This window comes from Caretta caretta, chromosome 1, assembly GCF_965140235.1.
Source record: "Caretta caretta isolate rCarCar2 chromosome 1, rCarCar1.hap1, whole genome shotgun sequence".
NCBI lineage: Eukaryota > Metazoa > Chordata > Testudines > Cheloniidae > Caretta > Caretta caretta.
In genome coordinates this window covers 99645256-99661033 of record NC_134206.1, presented here as the reverse complement: position 1 = coordinate 99661033, position 15778 = coordinate 99645256, and the positions used below count along the sequence as shown (strand labels likewise).

At 36.3% G+C, this 15778-nt stretch overlaps 1 protein-coding gene across 2 annotated transcripts in view; it reads left to right on the top strand.

Moving 5' to 3' along the window:
- STK24 (serine/threonine kinase 24) overlaps nucleotides 1-15091 on the top strand; it is a 134336-nt gene extending 119245 nt beyond the window's left edge. The window contains exons 8-11 of one of the 2 annotated variants that reach the window (XM_048853878.2): nucleotides 1520-1643; nucleotides 2354-2446; nucleotides 4624-4760; nucleotides 11457-15091. In XM_048853878.2, coding sequence (XP_048709835.1) covers nucleotides 1520-1643; nucleotides 2354-2446; nucleotides 4624-4760; nucleotides 11457-11493 — 391 coding nt within the window. In that variant the 3' untranslated portion in view covers nucleotides 11494-15091. The remainder of the gene's footprint in view (nucleotides 1-1519; nucleotides 1644-2353; nucleotides 2447-4623; nucleotides 4761-11456) is intronic. The other variant, XM_048853882.2, reaches the window with a different exon arrangement.
- Nucleotides 15092-15778: the final 687 nt, after the last annotated feature.

Sequence of the window (15778 nt, the reverse complement as noted above, 5' to 3'; positions counted from 1 at the left end):
ATCTTCCATTCTGTTAAATATTGGGTTGAAGAGGTTTAAGATCACACCAAGTTATTTTAAATGTAGCTTACATTCCTGTGCTGTAATGAGTAACATGACTTATGACCATGCCACAGCCAAACTATTGAAATCAATACTTTTTCTTGTGGCACCAATATAAGTATCTTAGAATTCCCTAAAGATATCACCTGTGCAGGATTCTAACCCCTGGCTCCCAATTGCAGGACTGGTGGAACTCCCCTAGTTCTCTGCCTCCCCACAACCATTCGTTACCCATCTCTGTTGCTTGAGCCTTGCTCCCCTCCCTCTCTGCCCCAGATCCAATCCCACTTCTCATCTCTCCTCTCCCTCCCCCAGGAGGGAGTTGCCTTCACAGCTTGGAGCATGTAGGAGGGTTCGGACTGGGCACCCCTACCCCATCAGCAGCAACTGCACAGGTCCCCTCTCCCTGCACTATAGCTCCCTGCTGGGCTGAGAGGAGCTGCCAAGTGTTGCAGCAGGAGGACCTGGCAGGTGGAGTGGGACCCTATACTGGCTGACTGGGCTCCCTCCCACTCCACTCCTTACCCTCCCTGTTCTCAGGCTTCCTGTGCTGCAGAGAGGAGCTTCTGGAAGGAAGGGCTCCGGAAGGAGTGCTGAGGCCAATAGGCAGAGCAAGACCCTATGAGGGCCACACTCTTCTACCTGCTGAGAGTGTCTGCCTCTCCCCCAGCACCCCGCTAAGCTCTTTAACTCTTTAGCTCTAAGCTAAACCCTTCCTGCTGGCCCCAGGCTTTCCGCAGTGCAGAGAGGACTCACCATGAGTTCCAGCAAGAGGGGCTGGCAGGCAGCATGGGTACTGGCTGCACTCGCAGCCACCTGAGATGCGCAGCCGTACCAGATTGCTGTGCACTTAAAGGGAGCATTTGCTTGGTGGTTGGCTAAGTTACTGTGGAACTGATGATTTTAATGCAGCTGAGGTTGAATTTTATTGATTGTATAACTATGTTAGGACATCTAGACTTTTGGAGAGGTATATTTATTATTTTAAATTTAAATAAAGAAATACAAATACATTAGACGTTGACTTTGTTCTTGTCTGGGTTCTCTGCATAGCCTACTACAATGCTAAATGAGCACTGACAGAATTATGTGTTCAAACTTTCCAAAAACTTTTGCCAACTTTCCAGTAATTTGGAGCCCTCTGCTGGCATCTGTCATACTTCTGAAAAGGAATATCATTAGTGTCATACAGTTTGGGAAACCATTGTCGGAGGTAGTAAATGAACGTTTGTCTTTCTCCTTAATCTTTATTTAATATACAGAAAAACATCTTTATTCAATATTTAAACAAAATCTTTACTTAAGACCCAACCTAATCATTCTTATCACATGCCTTGTTTTCACTGGCCTGAGAAGCATAGTGTCCTAAATTCACTCTCAAATGTGAAGGTTTTAAGCTTATTTTGGCATTATTAAATTAATATTACTAATGTAGGAAAGGAAAAATTCTGAAACGTGTTAGTATTTTTTTTAAAAGTGAAACCGATGGCCAGGCCACAGGTGGCCGTGATTCAGGGGACTGGATCTTTACAATCAGAGAAAAAGACCCCAAGAATGTAGAGAATGGAGGAGCCCAGCCAGAGGAACAAGAAAGTAACAAGGTACTGTATTAATGTTTAATGCTAAAAGCAATACTAGCCAGATATACATCTAAACATACCTAATCTAGTTCAGTCATCCAACATTTTTTCAAATTTTGTTTCACTTAAGATACTCCTTTGACAGTTTAAAAAATCTGCAAAAAGTCTTTTAAATTATGTAGATTACAGTTGTTGCTTGTATTGAACGGCTCTCTTATCAACATGATTTCATCCTGTAATACTTTTTCACTCTTACAGTTTGATTTTTTGTAAATATGTGTGATGTTGTTTTTAAATGTTTTATTATGGTTGACTTAGCATTTTGTACCTGCATGTGTCAAGACATAGGGATTGGGATCAGACCCTTCACATTTTTAGTAAGTTTCACTGTACATTCTTGGAGAAGCATTGTTTTGTAATGCACTTTTGTCATACAAAAACCTAATCTTTAATGATTCTTCATATTGAATTCACACCCACACATAATGTAATCACTTTACACATACTTTGATAGATGGTATTAAAACGTAATGTACTACATGAATTAGTTCATATGTGTGCATGTTTACGTATTCATTTTTATGTTTATATGTAGTGTATCAGAACTAGTTTTTTATGAAACAAATACAGAAAACAAAGAGGATGCATTTTCAGAAATCAAATAGCTCAGGCTCAGTTAGGGTTATTTTGAAGCTACAATGTAAATGTTAATCGCACTCACTCTATTACAGATGTCACTCATTTTTCTCTTAAAGGAAAAAGATACCCCCAGGCGTCCTTTGTCTCAGTGTTTATCTGCAATTATATCTCCTTTATTTGTGGAGGTAAGCTGCCTCTGAAAACTTAGTTATTTCTGATATCTTTATTTATATATGTCTCTTTGGGGAATGGCATATCCAAGGATACTGTAACTGGTAGGTTAACTCTCCTTATGGTACAGCAGTAGCATTCTGGTTTTGTGTCTCATCTGTTTCTTTCCTAGTTTGTTTACAGCAATGCTCATTTGTGTAGCACAACCACATCACGTACACTAATGGAAGAGAATGAGGAGAGAAAATAAAGCTAGGAGACAATTAAATAAAGAGGGGAGGTGTGTGTTGCTGCTTGGACTGCAGTACACCAGTTTTTCCTATTATTGGGTTTTTTGTCGAATCTGCATTCAGCTCCTCACTTCTCCCCAGCTTCTGCTTGGTGGACTAGGCTAAGAGAGTTTAAAAGTTTCAAAGCCTTGAAGTATAAATGCTGAACTTGTACTGGAATCTAACAAACTATTTTATGCAGATATTCGGTGGAATGGTTCTTTAATTTTTTTATAAGTATATTTACATATGAAGGGGAATACAGACATGATGTAGAGTAAATTACTTAAAAAATACCTATAGAACTGTATTTAAGTAGTCCTTTCCTACCCTACCATGTTTCAGTCTTTACAACTGTGCTTCCCTTGTGGGTGGAAAAAACGGAGAGCACCAAAAGTATTTTCCTAATCAAAGGAGCCCTGTTCTTGAGGAGGCTCCTGGAAGGCTTCCATGCCACATAGAAAGCATATTGAACACAGTAAGCAGATACTTACCCAGAAGAGTGGTCTCTGCACCAGAGATTATTCAGACTCAGTGGAAAGTCGACATAGCCTCCTTGTCTGTAAAATGGTGAATAGCATTTTCCTTCCTCATGGGGGTGTTGGGTTATTAGGGGGTTGGATGCTTATGTACGCTGAGTGAATTGCACACACCATTCCATTCTTCTATTCCCCACCAGAAGTTCCCTGTGTGCCACCTTCCTATGCCCCTATATATCAGGGGCTTCCTGCTGCTCCCCTCACCTCATCTCTCATGCCAGGGGTTCTCTCTGTTCCCATCTCTCCTCCCCCCGCCATGTTATGGACTGTGTTTTATCCCATTCCTCTCATGGCAGGGGCAGTGTGTGTGTCCCCTCTTTCCCAGAACTGCAGTTTCCCCATCCCATTTCTACTCTCCCTCTGGGGCCCTGCTTTTTCCCCCTCCCCAATTTCCACGCTCCCTATTCTGGTTTCCTGCTATCACAGCCACACATGTGGCTCCCTGCTTCCCCCATCATCACCACTCCTCACCCCTTGATTTCCTTATGGGTCTCTGCTTAGCTATCCTCTCTTCCCCCTAAGAGCAAGTCCACTTCGTCACTCCCCTCTGGGTCCCTGCTTCCCCCTATCATCACTGCCCCATCTCTCTCGTCCCTCCTGCTTCCACTTCTCCCTCACGTGTTCCCTGCTAGTCCACTCTTATCCCCATTTACCCCCTTATACACTCTGCCTGTAAGATTCTCTGATTTCCATTAGAATCCAAGCTACAGACACTCCCAATGCAGCAAGTTAAGCTGCTGCTTCTCATGTGTAGGCAGCAGCAGATTCCATTCCTACAGCATCAGAGAGTGTGGGGGACCTGATTTTCCTCTGACTTAGGCTTTTTCCAGTGTTGTGATTTGCACCAAAATAAATAGGATTCTGTCCCTTGAGACCTAGAACATTCACTGAAATTTTAGAATTGGTCAGCTGCAATGTTCAAAGTTATTGTGTAACAGACACTCAGTGAACTAACATTTTCAAGTGCTGTGAAATCCTCACATGGAAGATGCTATGAAAGTACAAAGTGTAGTACAAAATTAGTAGCAGTAAATAATTCAGGGCAGTGACTGAATCTTACTTTGTACGCAACAGCACCCTTCTAAAATAGTAAAATAGAATTGCTGCTGACCTCAGATGATCCTTGGTTTCGGGGTTTCACATCCCACATGACCGCCTTATTTTTGTGAAGGCTTAGACTGCTCGGTTAGTGACCTGTGATAAAAATCTCGAATTACAAATAGTGTGTTTCTACAGGTAGACTTTTTATGATAATTTTTTTAAAAAAATGAATGTACTAATTCTCAGGATTCTAGTTCTGTGGAAACATAGAAATTAACACATATTACATGTTCAAATTTGTCTGTTAATTACATTGTTAATGTAGTTTTGTCATTTTTTTAGTTGAAAGAGAAAAGTCAGGTATATGGTGACAACATGGGGTCCATAGAAGAACTGAGAGAAGCTATTTATTTAGCTGAGGAGGCTTGTCCAGGCATTTCAGATACCATGGTGTCGCAGCTTGTACAGAGGCTTCAGAGGTAACAATAAAAATACTTTTGCATTATGACTTACATAAAATTGCAAGACTTTCTTTAATATTTGCCAAGTATTTTGTAAAATACAAGTACAAACCGATATTTCTGTATTTATAAAGATAAAATATTTTCTGATGTGCTTTTACTTAGTTTATGAAAATTTAACTGTTTAATAGAACAAATTCTCAGCCTATCAGGAACTTAAATTTCTTTTTCCTGTCTTCATTACATATACTTCATTATATTACACACACTGCATACTGTATGTTGAATGTATTGTCTGCAAAGCCAAACCAGAAAAAGAGCACTACCATGAGTTACATAAAAATTAACTTTTTCTTTTTAAATGGTCGGTATACGAAACTGCTCAGAGATTTGTAATGTGGGATATAGTCCCATGAGAGATTGATTAGTGGGCTGTGGGTGTATGTGTGTGTGTATATATATGTATTTTAAAAAGAGTACTTGAATAGTTTACATTCATGACTATTGACCTCTGATCTCTCCTGGTAGAAAAGGAAGAGATCAAATATTAAATTTGGAAATTTCCTTTACTCATTAGCCTACAATGAATGCGGGTTCCATATTTCAAGATTCTAGGTCAATGAAAATGTGTGTTGGGGGTGTATTAAATATTACATGAAAATAAAATAGAAAGTGCTGTTTGTACCCACTGTAGTTAAAGGAAAAAACTGTTTGCATTTTAAAACCCTCTTCTTTTCTGGTTGTGAACTTGTGAAACATTCGCTTTCCACTTTTGAGCTCTGTCCAAAAGTGAAATTTTGGAAAAGTTCAAACTAAATCTCTTTAGGTGCTAAAATAACTAGTGCCCAAAAGAAATACATTTCAAAGTAGTCTAATGAATTGTGTGCACTTCGTCAATATTTAAAAAAAAACAGGATAATAGTTGAAAGCAATTTAAAAAAATACTATGCAGAGTGCACAATAATGTTCATTAGCATTTTCCAAAATGTTTACCCTAATAAAATTTTTCCCCTTTCATCACATGGAAAATGCTCATTGAGGTTAAGACAGTGTGTCAAGGTTTATTGTCCTCAAACTGTTGCTGGAACAGTCTTGCATTACAGAGATTGTATAAGCATATCAACAAATTTTCAAAAAGTCTTCCATCTTAACATAAAAGAAGAAAGCTGTGGATATGAATAACTATGGTTCTCTTGATTTTTGGATCTCCATATTTTTTGCCTCATTTTTTTCAATTCTTCTGCCTTAATGTACATACTCTTGTATTTAGGACCTGGGTGCTCATGTAAATAGTCCTTACTTGTGTAAGCAATCTCATTAAAGACCACTTGTGATTAAGGGTATGCAATTGAGCCCTTACTGTGTTTGTATAATAATATACTTTTTTTAAAAATAATCCCAATGCCTATAACCTACAGTTATAATACACATCTGTTTTGGCAATGTATCTTGGGTTCCATCTTAAGTGGAGTTTAATGAAGAAACCGTTAATATTTCTAGATGTGAAGCATGGTTTGAGGAAGTATGGCTGAATTTAAATTTGTATATTGAAATTGATTATTTCTTTCTAAATAAAGTTCTACATAATTTTAAAAAGGCCACTTAAACTAAAATTAAGTTTTGAGTATTTTACAGAAATCCCCAAATATATTGATAGTAACTGAACATCCATGGCTGTAACGGGATGAATTATACATGTTGTTGCAGAGAGTTTCTGTAGGACCAACCACTGTATATTTACTAGTAAAATTAAAAACAACCACAAATTAGGTAAAATATGAAATTGCTTTATAAAGTCCAGTGTAAATCTGTTTCATGCAGTTCAAGTTTATTAGTAGGAAACTTGTCTAGAGAAAGAACAAAAACACCTTAAAAAAAAAAGCCATATTAAATGGCTGTTAAGGACAAATGATGTTGCTGAGCATGATCTCTTATGCCTGTGCAATGCAGCAGCAGATGAGCTATACAGAAACCAATCCTCTATCAGAATATTTCAAACAGTAGGAAATGCTGTTTATAAAAACCTCTGGAAAAATGTATATTTCACAGCTAAATATGTATATCAGTTAATCAGTTTTTGTGCTGTATTGACATAAGCCAAATTTCCGTACAGGAAGAATTTGAATTCTAATAGGTTGGTCTATAATTGTAAGAAACAAGTATAAAGAATTAATATATAATACTAGGGCTGTCAAGCGATTAAAAAAATTAATCGTGAATAAAAAAAATAATTGCAATTAATTGCACTGTTAAACAATAATAGCATACCTTTGATTTAAATATTTTTGGATGTTTTCTACATTTTCAAATATATTGATTTTAATTACAATACTGAATACAAAGTGGTACAGTGCTCTGTTAATATTTATTTTTGATTATAAATATTTGCACTGTAAAAAAAATAGTATTTTTCAGTTCACCTAATACAAGTACTGTAGTGCAATCTCTTTATCATGAAAGTTGAACTACAAATGTAGAATTATGTACAAAAAAAACCTGTGTTCAAAAATAATACTATGTAAAACTTTAGAGCTTACAAATCCAATCAGTCCTACTTCTTGTTTAGCCAGTCCCTCAGACAGACAAGTTTGTTTACATTTGCAGAAGATAATGCTGCCTGCTTCTTGTTTACAATGTCACCTGAAAGTGAGAACAGGCATTTGCATGGCACTGTTGTAGCCGGCGTTGCAAGATATCTACATGCCAGATACAGTAAAGATTCATGTCCCTTCATGCTTCAGCCATCATTCCAGAGGACATGCGTCCATGCTGATGACGGGTTCTGCTCTTTAACTGTCAAAAGCAGTGTGTACCGACTCATGTTCATTTTCATCATCTGAGTCAGATGCCACTAGCAGAAGGTTGATTTTCTTTTTTGGTTGTACGGGTTCTGTAGTTTTCGCATCTGAGTGTTGCTCTTTTAAGACTTCTGAAAGCATGCTCCACACCTCATCCTTCTCAGATTTTGGAAGGCACTTCAAATTCTTAAATCTTGGACCAAGTGCTGTAGCTATCTTTAGAAATTTCACGCTGGTACCTTCTTCGCATTTTGTCAGATTTGCAATGGAAGTGTTCTTAAAATGAACAACATGTGCTGAGTCATCATCCGAGACTGCTATAATATGAAATATATGGCAGAATGCGGGTAAAACAGAGCAGGAGGCATACAATTCTCCCCCAAGGAGTTCAGTCACAAATTTAATTAACGCATTATTTTTTAAATGAGCGTCATCAGCATGGAAGCATTTCCTCTGGAATGGTTGCCGAAGCATTAATAGGCATATGAATCTTTAGCTCATCTGGCATGTAAATATCTTACAGCAGTGTCATGCGAACGCCTGTTCTCACTTTCAGGTGACATTGTAATTAAGAAGTGGGCAGCATTATCTCCTGTAAATGTAAACAAACTTTTTCGTGTTAGCGATTGGCTAAACAAGAAGTAGGACTGAGTGGACTTGTAGGCTCTAAAGTTTTAGCTTGTTTTGTTTTGGAGTACAATTATATAACAAAAAAAAATTCTACAGTTGTAAATTGCGCTTTCACGATAAAGAGATTGCACTAGAGTACTTGTGTGAGGTGAACTGAAAAATAGTTTCTTTTGTTTATCATTTTTACAGTGCAAATATTTGTAATCAAATATAAAGTGAGCACTATACACTTTGTATTCTTGTAATAGAAATCAAAATATTTGAAAATGTAGAAAAACATCCAAAATATTCAATAAATTTCAATTGGTATTCGATTGTTTAACAGTCCGATTAAAACGGCGATTAATTACAATTAATTTTTTTTAGTTAATCGCGTAAGTTATCTGTGATTAATCGACAGCCCTATTTAATACATATCCCATAACCAACCTTCTAACTCCTCATCTGAATCCCTCAGTTAAACTCACACCCTCAGGCAATCCCTCTTCTCATCAATAATACTTGCTTTATCTTACTTTACTTAATAATACTTTATCTGTTGTTCAGGGTCTTGTCTTTTTTCTTATCTTACTGTGATTGTAAACTCTTTGGATTAGGGACTGTCTTTACCTGCATTTGTACATTGCTATTTAATTTTATGGTGCTGTGTAAATTACTTCAAAGAAATTCATTGTATTATTACTCATTTAATGATATTGTAATTAACACAATGATTTTGTAGTTTAAAATAACTTATATTCATAAAACATAAAACCAGTTCTTCTTTCTTTTAAATACATTTTCAATTTTTAATGCCATACATTTTAAAGTAATTTTCATTAAATTGACCACTTGTGTGCCCCTGCTGTCATAAGAGAAGTTGAAAAGCTTTATCAGAACCTTAGCATAATTTTTAGCCCCCTCTGTGTAGGATAATCTGCTATCCATGCTCTCTTACCAGTTTGAAGCTGAGTGAGCCTGAGAGGTTGACCAAAAAGTCTTTACAAAAAATTATTTCAAGACTTTAAAACTAGACTCCCATCAGAAAAACATCTTTGCATTTGAATAACAGGATTTTTCAGGCATATTCATCTTTTTTGTCAGTTTTAGATAATCATAGAAATGTAGGACTGCAAAGGACCTTGAGAGGTCATTTAGTCCAGCTCCCCATGCTGAGGTAGGATCAAATATACCTAGACAATATCTGACAGGTGTTTGTCTAACCTGTTCTTAAAACCTCCCTGTGACAGGGATCCCACAACCTCCCTTTGGAAGCGTATTCCAGTGCTTAACTATCCTTATAGCTAGAAAGATTTTACTGTTATCTAATCTAAATGTTCCCTGCTGCAGTTTAAGACAATTACTTCTTGTCCTACCTTCAGTGGACATGGAGAAGAATTGGTCACTGTATAATAGTCCTTAGAAACCAGGTTTTCTAAACCTTTGATAATTTTTGTTGCTCTCCTCTGAGCTTTCCAGTGTAAGAAAGATATTGACAAAGTATGGTGCTCAAAACTGGACAGGGTACTCCAGCTGAGGTGTCACCAGTGCTGAGTAGAGTGGGACAATAACCTTCCATGTCTTATGTATTGCACTCCTGTTAGTTAATACGCCCCAGAACGATACTAGCATTTTTTGCAAATGCATTGTATTTGTTGATTAATATTCAGTTTGTGATCCACTATAACCCACAGGTGCTTTTCACATCCAAGTTACTAATTTCAGATATTCCTCTCGAACACAGCTATGAAGGTGAAATATCATTTATTTGTGCACACTTCAGTATACTTTCCATATTAAATACTGTTGCCATTTGATCACATCTTTTATAGTATCAAGTTCTTTTCTTTACACATTTTAATGTCTAAAATTATCTTTTCACTGGTGATCTCAATAATTCTTGCCATTAACAAGATTTTATAAAGTACAATACCTTGCCCTAGCGAGTTGTGGTGAGCACCGAGGAACAGTAGAAATTCTTAAACATGGGTTCTGGTGTAGTGATTAGAAAGAGCATATTCTGGTCTCTAATATTCTTTAAAATTTAGTGAAACTTAATGTATTAAGAAAAGGAATATTTATGACATCATCATAGGGCCTAATCACATCAGCCACGCTATCAGAGGCTCGTTCACCTGCACATCTACCAATGTGATATATGCCATTATGTGCCAGCAATGCCCCTCTGCCATGTACATGCTGTACAGTCTCTACGTAAAAGAATCAATGGACACAAATCAGACGTCAAGAATTATAACATTCAAAAACCAGTCGGAGAATACGTCAATCTCTTTGGTCACTCGATTACAGACCTAAAAGTGGCAATTCTTCAACAAAAAACTTCAAAAACAGACTCCAGCGAGAGACTGCTGAATTGGAATTAATTTGCAAACTGGATATAATTAACTTAGGCTTGAATAAAGACTGGGAGTGGATGTGTCATTACACAAAGTACAACTATTTCCCCTTGTTTATTTCCCCTCCTACTGTTCTTGTAAAGTGCTGGAAATGGCCCACCTTGATTATCACTACAGAAGGTTCCCCCCCTAACCCTCTCTCCTGCTGGTAGTAGCTCACCTTTCTTGATCACTCTCATTTCAGTGTGTATGGTAACACCCATTGTTTCATGTTCTCTGTGTATATAAAATCTCCCCACTGTATTTTCCACTGTATGCATTCGATGAAGTGAGCTGTAGGTCATGAAAGCTTATGCTCTAATAAATTTGTTAGTCTCTAAGGTGCCACAAGTACTCCTTTTCTTTTTACGGATACAGACTAACACGGCTGCTACTCTGAAACCTGTCATTAATGTATTTAACTTTTCTTCTTCTGCCCCCATCCCCCAAAATTAATAGCTTTGGAATGGGAAAGCTATTTTTTCTTTTGGTGGGAGGGGGAAGCAGGTTTAGTTCAAAAACGATTTCCTGCCCCAGAACACTTTGAGGTGGCTGAGATACCAAGTTTCCCAAAGTATGGGTTTTGAATGAAAACACACAGGATTTATTAAATGAATGTGTACCCACTAAAAGACATTTGAGGATTGATTGTTGTCATTCTGTTGAACAGAGCCATGCCATTCTGGTGAACAAAACCATAGTTATGCACTTGCAATGTCTTATTTATATGATATTCAGGTCTGTAGCTTGGTTATTTTTTTAGTCAGTGTTTCAGTTATGCTAAGTATGATTCGGAAAGGAACAAAGCTTCAAGTTCCTACTTACAGCACAATTTAATGACTTTTTAATCATTATTTGTTCTGTAACGAGTTTGAAAGTGACCAAAAATAACCATTTCTTTTCTTCTCCAGATATTCACTAACTGGAGGAAGTACTTCATCTCACTGAACTATTGATTTTGAGTTTTTCAAAATCAACAGGCCACCCTGTTGTGTCTGCATTGAGGAAAGTGCTCTCTAATGTTGATCTACCGCTCAATAAATGGAGTGCTCTTCAGTGAAAGGACATTCCTGAATGTGCAACAGCAAAAATGAAGTCTCTCAGATGGGGTGTTGTTTTTCAGCTCCTTAAAGCTATAGTTTTTTTTAACCATAATGCACATATTTAAGGGAGAAGTGTCTTTTTATGAAATCTGCAATGTATATTTACGTGTGTGATAAGGACACTGAAGATATTGTGAAATCTCAGGTATTTTGCTTTAAGATAACTCCTTTGGGAAATAGAAAAACGTTCTGTTTGATTGGTATACAGATTTGTATATTGTGTCATTTTTGTACTGAAACCCTTTAAACCTGTATAAGGTGTACAAAACAGCCAAATCTTCTGTAGATAATGTTAGTGAGGTAAATATTTGACAGGCCATAACTGAGTATTGCGTTGCCTTTATTACATGTAAAATTTCAATTATGTGACAAGTGATTTTGGTTTGATTTTGTATTTGAAGGGTTCACCATGGAAAGATAGTAAATGCCCTATTATGGAAACCTCCTATTTGTACCTCAGCGTATCCAAATTTCCTCATTTGTCCTACATCCCTCTCTTTTTTTACACTCTGAAGCTGGCTTTCTGATTATGGTACTACTTTTGGTTTATTTAAATTTAACACAGCTTGTCTCCTATAAAGCTTTACATTGTTTATTTTTTCCTTACAGAATTTTTTCATGTTTACATTTCAGTTTTAAATTGTGCCCATGCAGATTCTGAATCATATGTATTGTCCAGGTTTAGTAATATATATTTGTTGAAGCTTATAGTGAAATCTAAATATCTTTTACATCTAAACATATCTGAATGCTTACATAAATAAATTTTATAACCTACATATATTTTGAAATATTGAAATATCTTACAACCTTGGCTTTCAGAGAGTGGAAAATGTGTCAGAGATGGCTGCTGTTTTTAATTATAAAATGAAATTGTCTTGGGGAGTAAAAGAAAAAAATTGAATTTATCAATATATAGAAAGGCCCAATCCTGCAGTCCTTAAGTCTATGCATCTCCTATTGAAACTGATGGGTGTTACTGCATGCAGTATTTTGGGCCCAATCCTGTAATACTGATGTCAGTATCCCATACTTTCCATAACAAAAAAGTACATGAATTTTGATCAGCTGAAATGAAAATCTCCAGCACTGCTGTGGTCACTTCTGAATAACTTTTTAAAGTTATTTATTTTCAGTGTTGCATCCGATGAAGTGAGCTGTAGCTCACGAAAGCTTATACTCAAATAAATGTTAGTCTCTAAGGTGCCACAAGTCCTCCTTTTCTTTTTGTGAATACAGACTAACACGGCTGCTATTCTGAAATCAGTCTCCTTGGAAATAGTAGTTGTACGTATTTTGTGAAGTGACAGCTCTTCATCGTATTTACTATACAGTTTAGTATAGTTTGCTTTACCAAGGGCAGAAATAAGTAATTTGTTTCCTTGGAAGGCAGGAGAGGGAGGATTTTGTCTTGTTTCAGTCCACAAATTGATAATTACACATCAGGTATGTATTTTTGATGCGATGTAATTGCCAGTTCTCTAGTTATCTGTTCTCACATTATTTTAGAACTAGAAAACAAATGACTCTTGGCAGTGAATGAAATAAATGAATAACTTAGATACACTATACCTGCCAGCCTATAGCATTATTTTGCCAGGGAAAGTCTGATGCTCTCTAAGATAAATTGTTAAATGATGTGGTTCCTATTTAAAGAAGTAAAGTGCAGTTTTTCAACCCTCTCAGCTTATTTATCATTTTAATGATTATGTACTATTTTGTGTGCTCTTAAAGCTATGAAGACATAGTTTAATGCACTGGAAATGTGCATTTGAATCTTGATGCAGTGAAATGAGGAATTTACCCTTTTCAACACAGAAATCAACAGAGAGTCAGTTCTACCATTTGAAATTATGTAGTGGTAGTGTTGTGGGTGGCATATAGAAATCATCTGAAATAAATTGAAGTTTAAATGGAACTGCTGACACCTTCCCAGTGTCATCTATTACTATAAGAATGACTTAAAATTGAAATGAGCTAGTTGGGAAAGAACACACTTTTAAAATTTAGTAGGCAAGTCAGATTTACAAGACAATATGGGGTTTAACTTTGAAATTTCTGAAGCAGAAGTTAGTCAGAAAATTGTCTGGTGTTCGGAAGGTGTAATCACTGACCTGTCCTTTTATTTTGTTGTGAAAAACTACCCAATTTGAGACTTATTGAGGATAATTGTAACAGATGATGATTGGTGAAGGCAACCTTTGATTAAATAACTAAACAGAAACACAGAAGGCCATTGGCCAAAAGCATAAGATTTAAAAGAAAAAAATTGTTAATTTATGGTTTAGATGTGAGTATTTTTATATATAATATATATGTAAATGCAGATGAATCTTCAGATACCATGATTCACTGCAAAGATCAACATTTTGTCTTGAATGTAAAATGACAATCATTTGCTAGAGAAAAATGTTAGTTTCAGAAATAAATCTGTACCAGTAATAGAAAACTTTTTTTTCATTTGAGTCCAGTATGTCTCTGACATAAGTATGAGGTAAGCAGTGTCTGAGGCAAGATACTTAAGAAAATTTTAATATTCTTTTGAGAAAATGTCTTTTGATAAGAACTTGACATTATAATATTGCACTTAACCTAAGTTTTTCTGGTGCCGGTAATGCAGCTATTTCAACATTTCTCTTGAGTACAGTGAAGACTCAGTCCAAATTTACCTTACTAACAAGTATTACGCTAGTCATGCAGATGTTGAACTCAGTGGACTCTTCACTTGTAAGAGGTTGCGAGACTTTGGCACTAAATAAACCGTTAAAAAAAAAAGTTAACCAGAAAAATTCTTTTAAAATGGAAAGGTGGGTTTTTTAGTTAACCTTAATTTCCCTTGCAGTTGCACTACCATAGTTGATAAACACTGTTTAGTAGAGCCTGGTGGCATTACTAACAATTCATTGCACCATGCCTCTGGTAAAATAATGAAATAATTCTTCTGTTTCTCACAATGTAATCGAGTGCCATTGCCTCTTGAAAGCTCCAACAGTTTGTAAATGGTCCTTGAGTTATACTTGTGAAGTGTCTGGATCAGTTCTTGATCTTTTATATAGCACTGTGTGTGTGTGTGTGTGTGTGTGTGTGTACACATAGTACTGATGTCAGTTTGTAACAGTTTTATATTTCCTGTCTTAAAGAAACATAGCTAATGTATTTCAGCTACCAATACGGCAATAAAGTGGGAGATCATCAGGAAGTGTTCATATGCATAGGTATAATGCAGGGGTCAATAAAGATCACAGAAATTAAATTATTTTTGTAATTTGTGTGTGTGTACTTGGGGACATCTTAAAATGTAGCAGAAAGTCTGCGAGCCTAGTTCTTCAGACTGCATAAAATTTGAAGTGCTAGCAGTTGCACTGGGCATATATAGTAGTTCTATCATGTGATTGGGTTTCTGCCCTTCTTTAAGCATGCATTAAATCGTTCTCTAAGCAGAATCTAATGTGTACATTTTGTTTTCTATAACATTGCTGACTGTTTATACCTACTGTACTGAAACTTCACTTCTGTTGTTCTGCAAGGTATTGAACACCTTGTAAACTATGTGACATAGATATAAAGAAGGAGAAATGTAATGCAGTTATGACATCTGTGTGGTCAGTAAGAAGATATTCTAGATCCCCTGTTAGGGAAAATCTTTGGGTCTGGTGTGAACAGTCTTAAGTAATGTTAAACAGAACATTTAAAAATGGATTTCTAATTTTGAGAGGATTATAGATGATGTTTTCTCATGCAAGAAGTCTGAATATATTAAACTGCAGCTTCATCTAAACAGATAACATTGCAGCTCTTTCAGTAATGGCATGATGATAAATTTCACTTTATAAAATTCAATAATCTTACAGCTGGTCTAATGAGATGGAGAATTTTAGGACTTGTCTACACAAGCCACACCAATTTAACAGAAGATGTGATATTGCACTGTTTTAGATAAACAGTTGCAGCTGTGTGTAAACATTCATTCATTAATTTTAATCTGTCTTGCATCAGTTTAGCTTGTCCTTGGGGCAACTGATGCAAGTGTCCAAATGCAGAGTTGCATCAGTTCTCGTAGGTAAATTGGTACGTCATCACACCTTTAGTTAGAAACCACTGCAAGTTTGGGAGTAGCCCAGGCTCTAGTG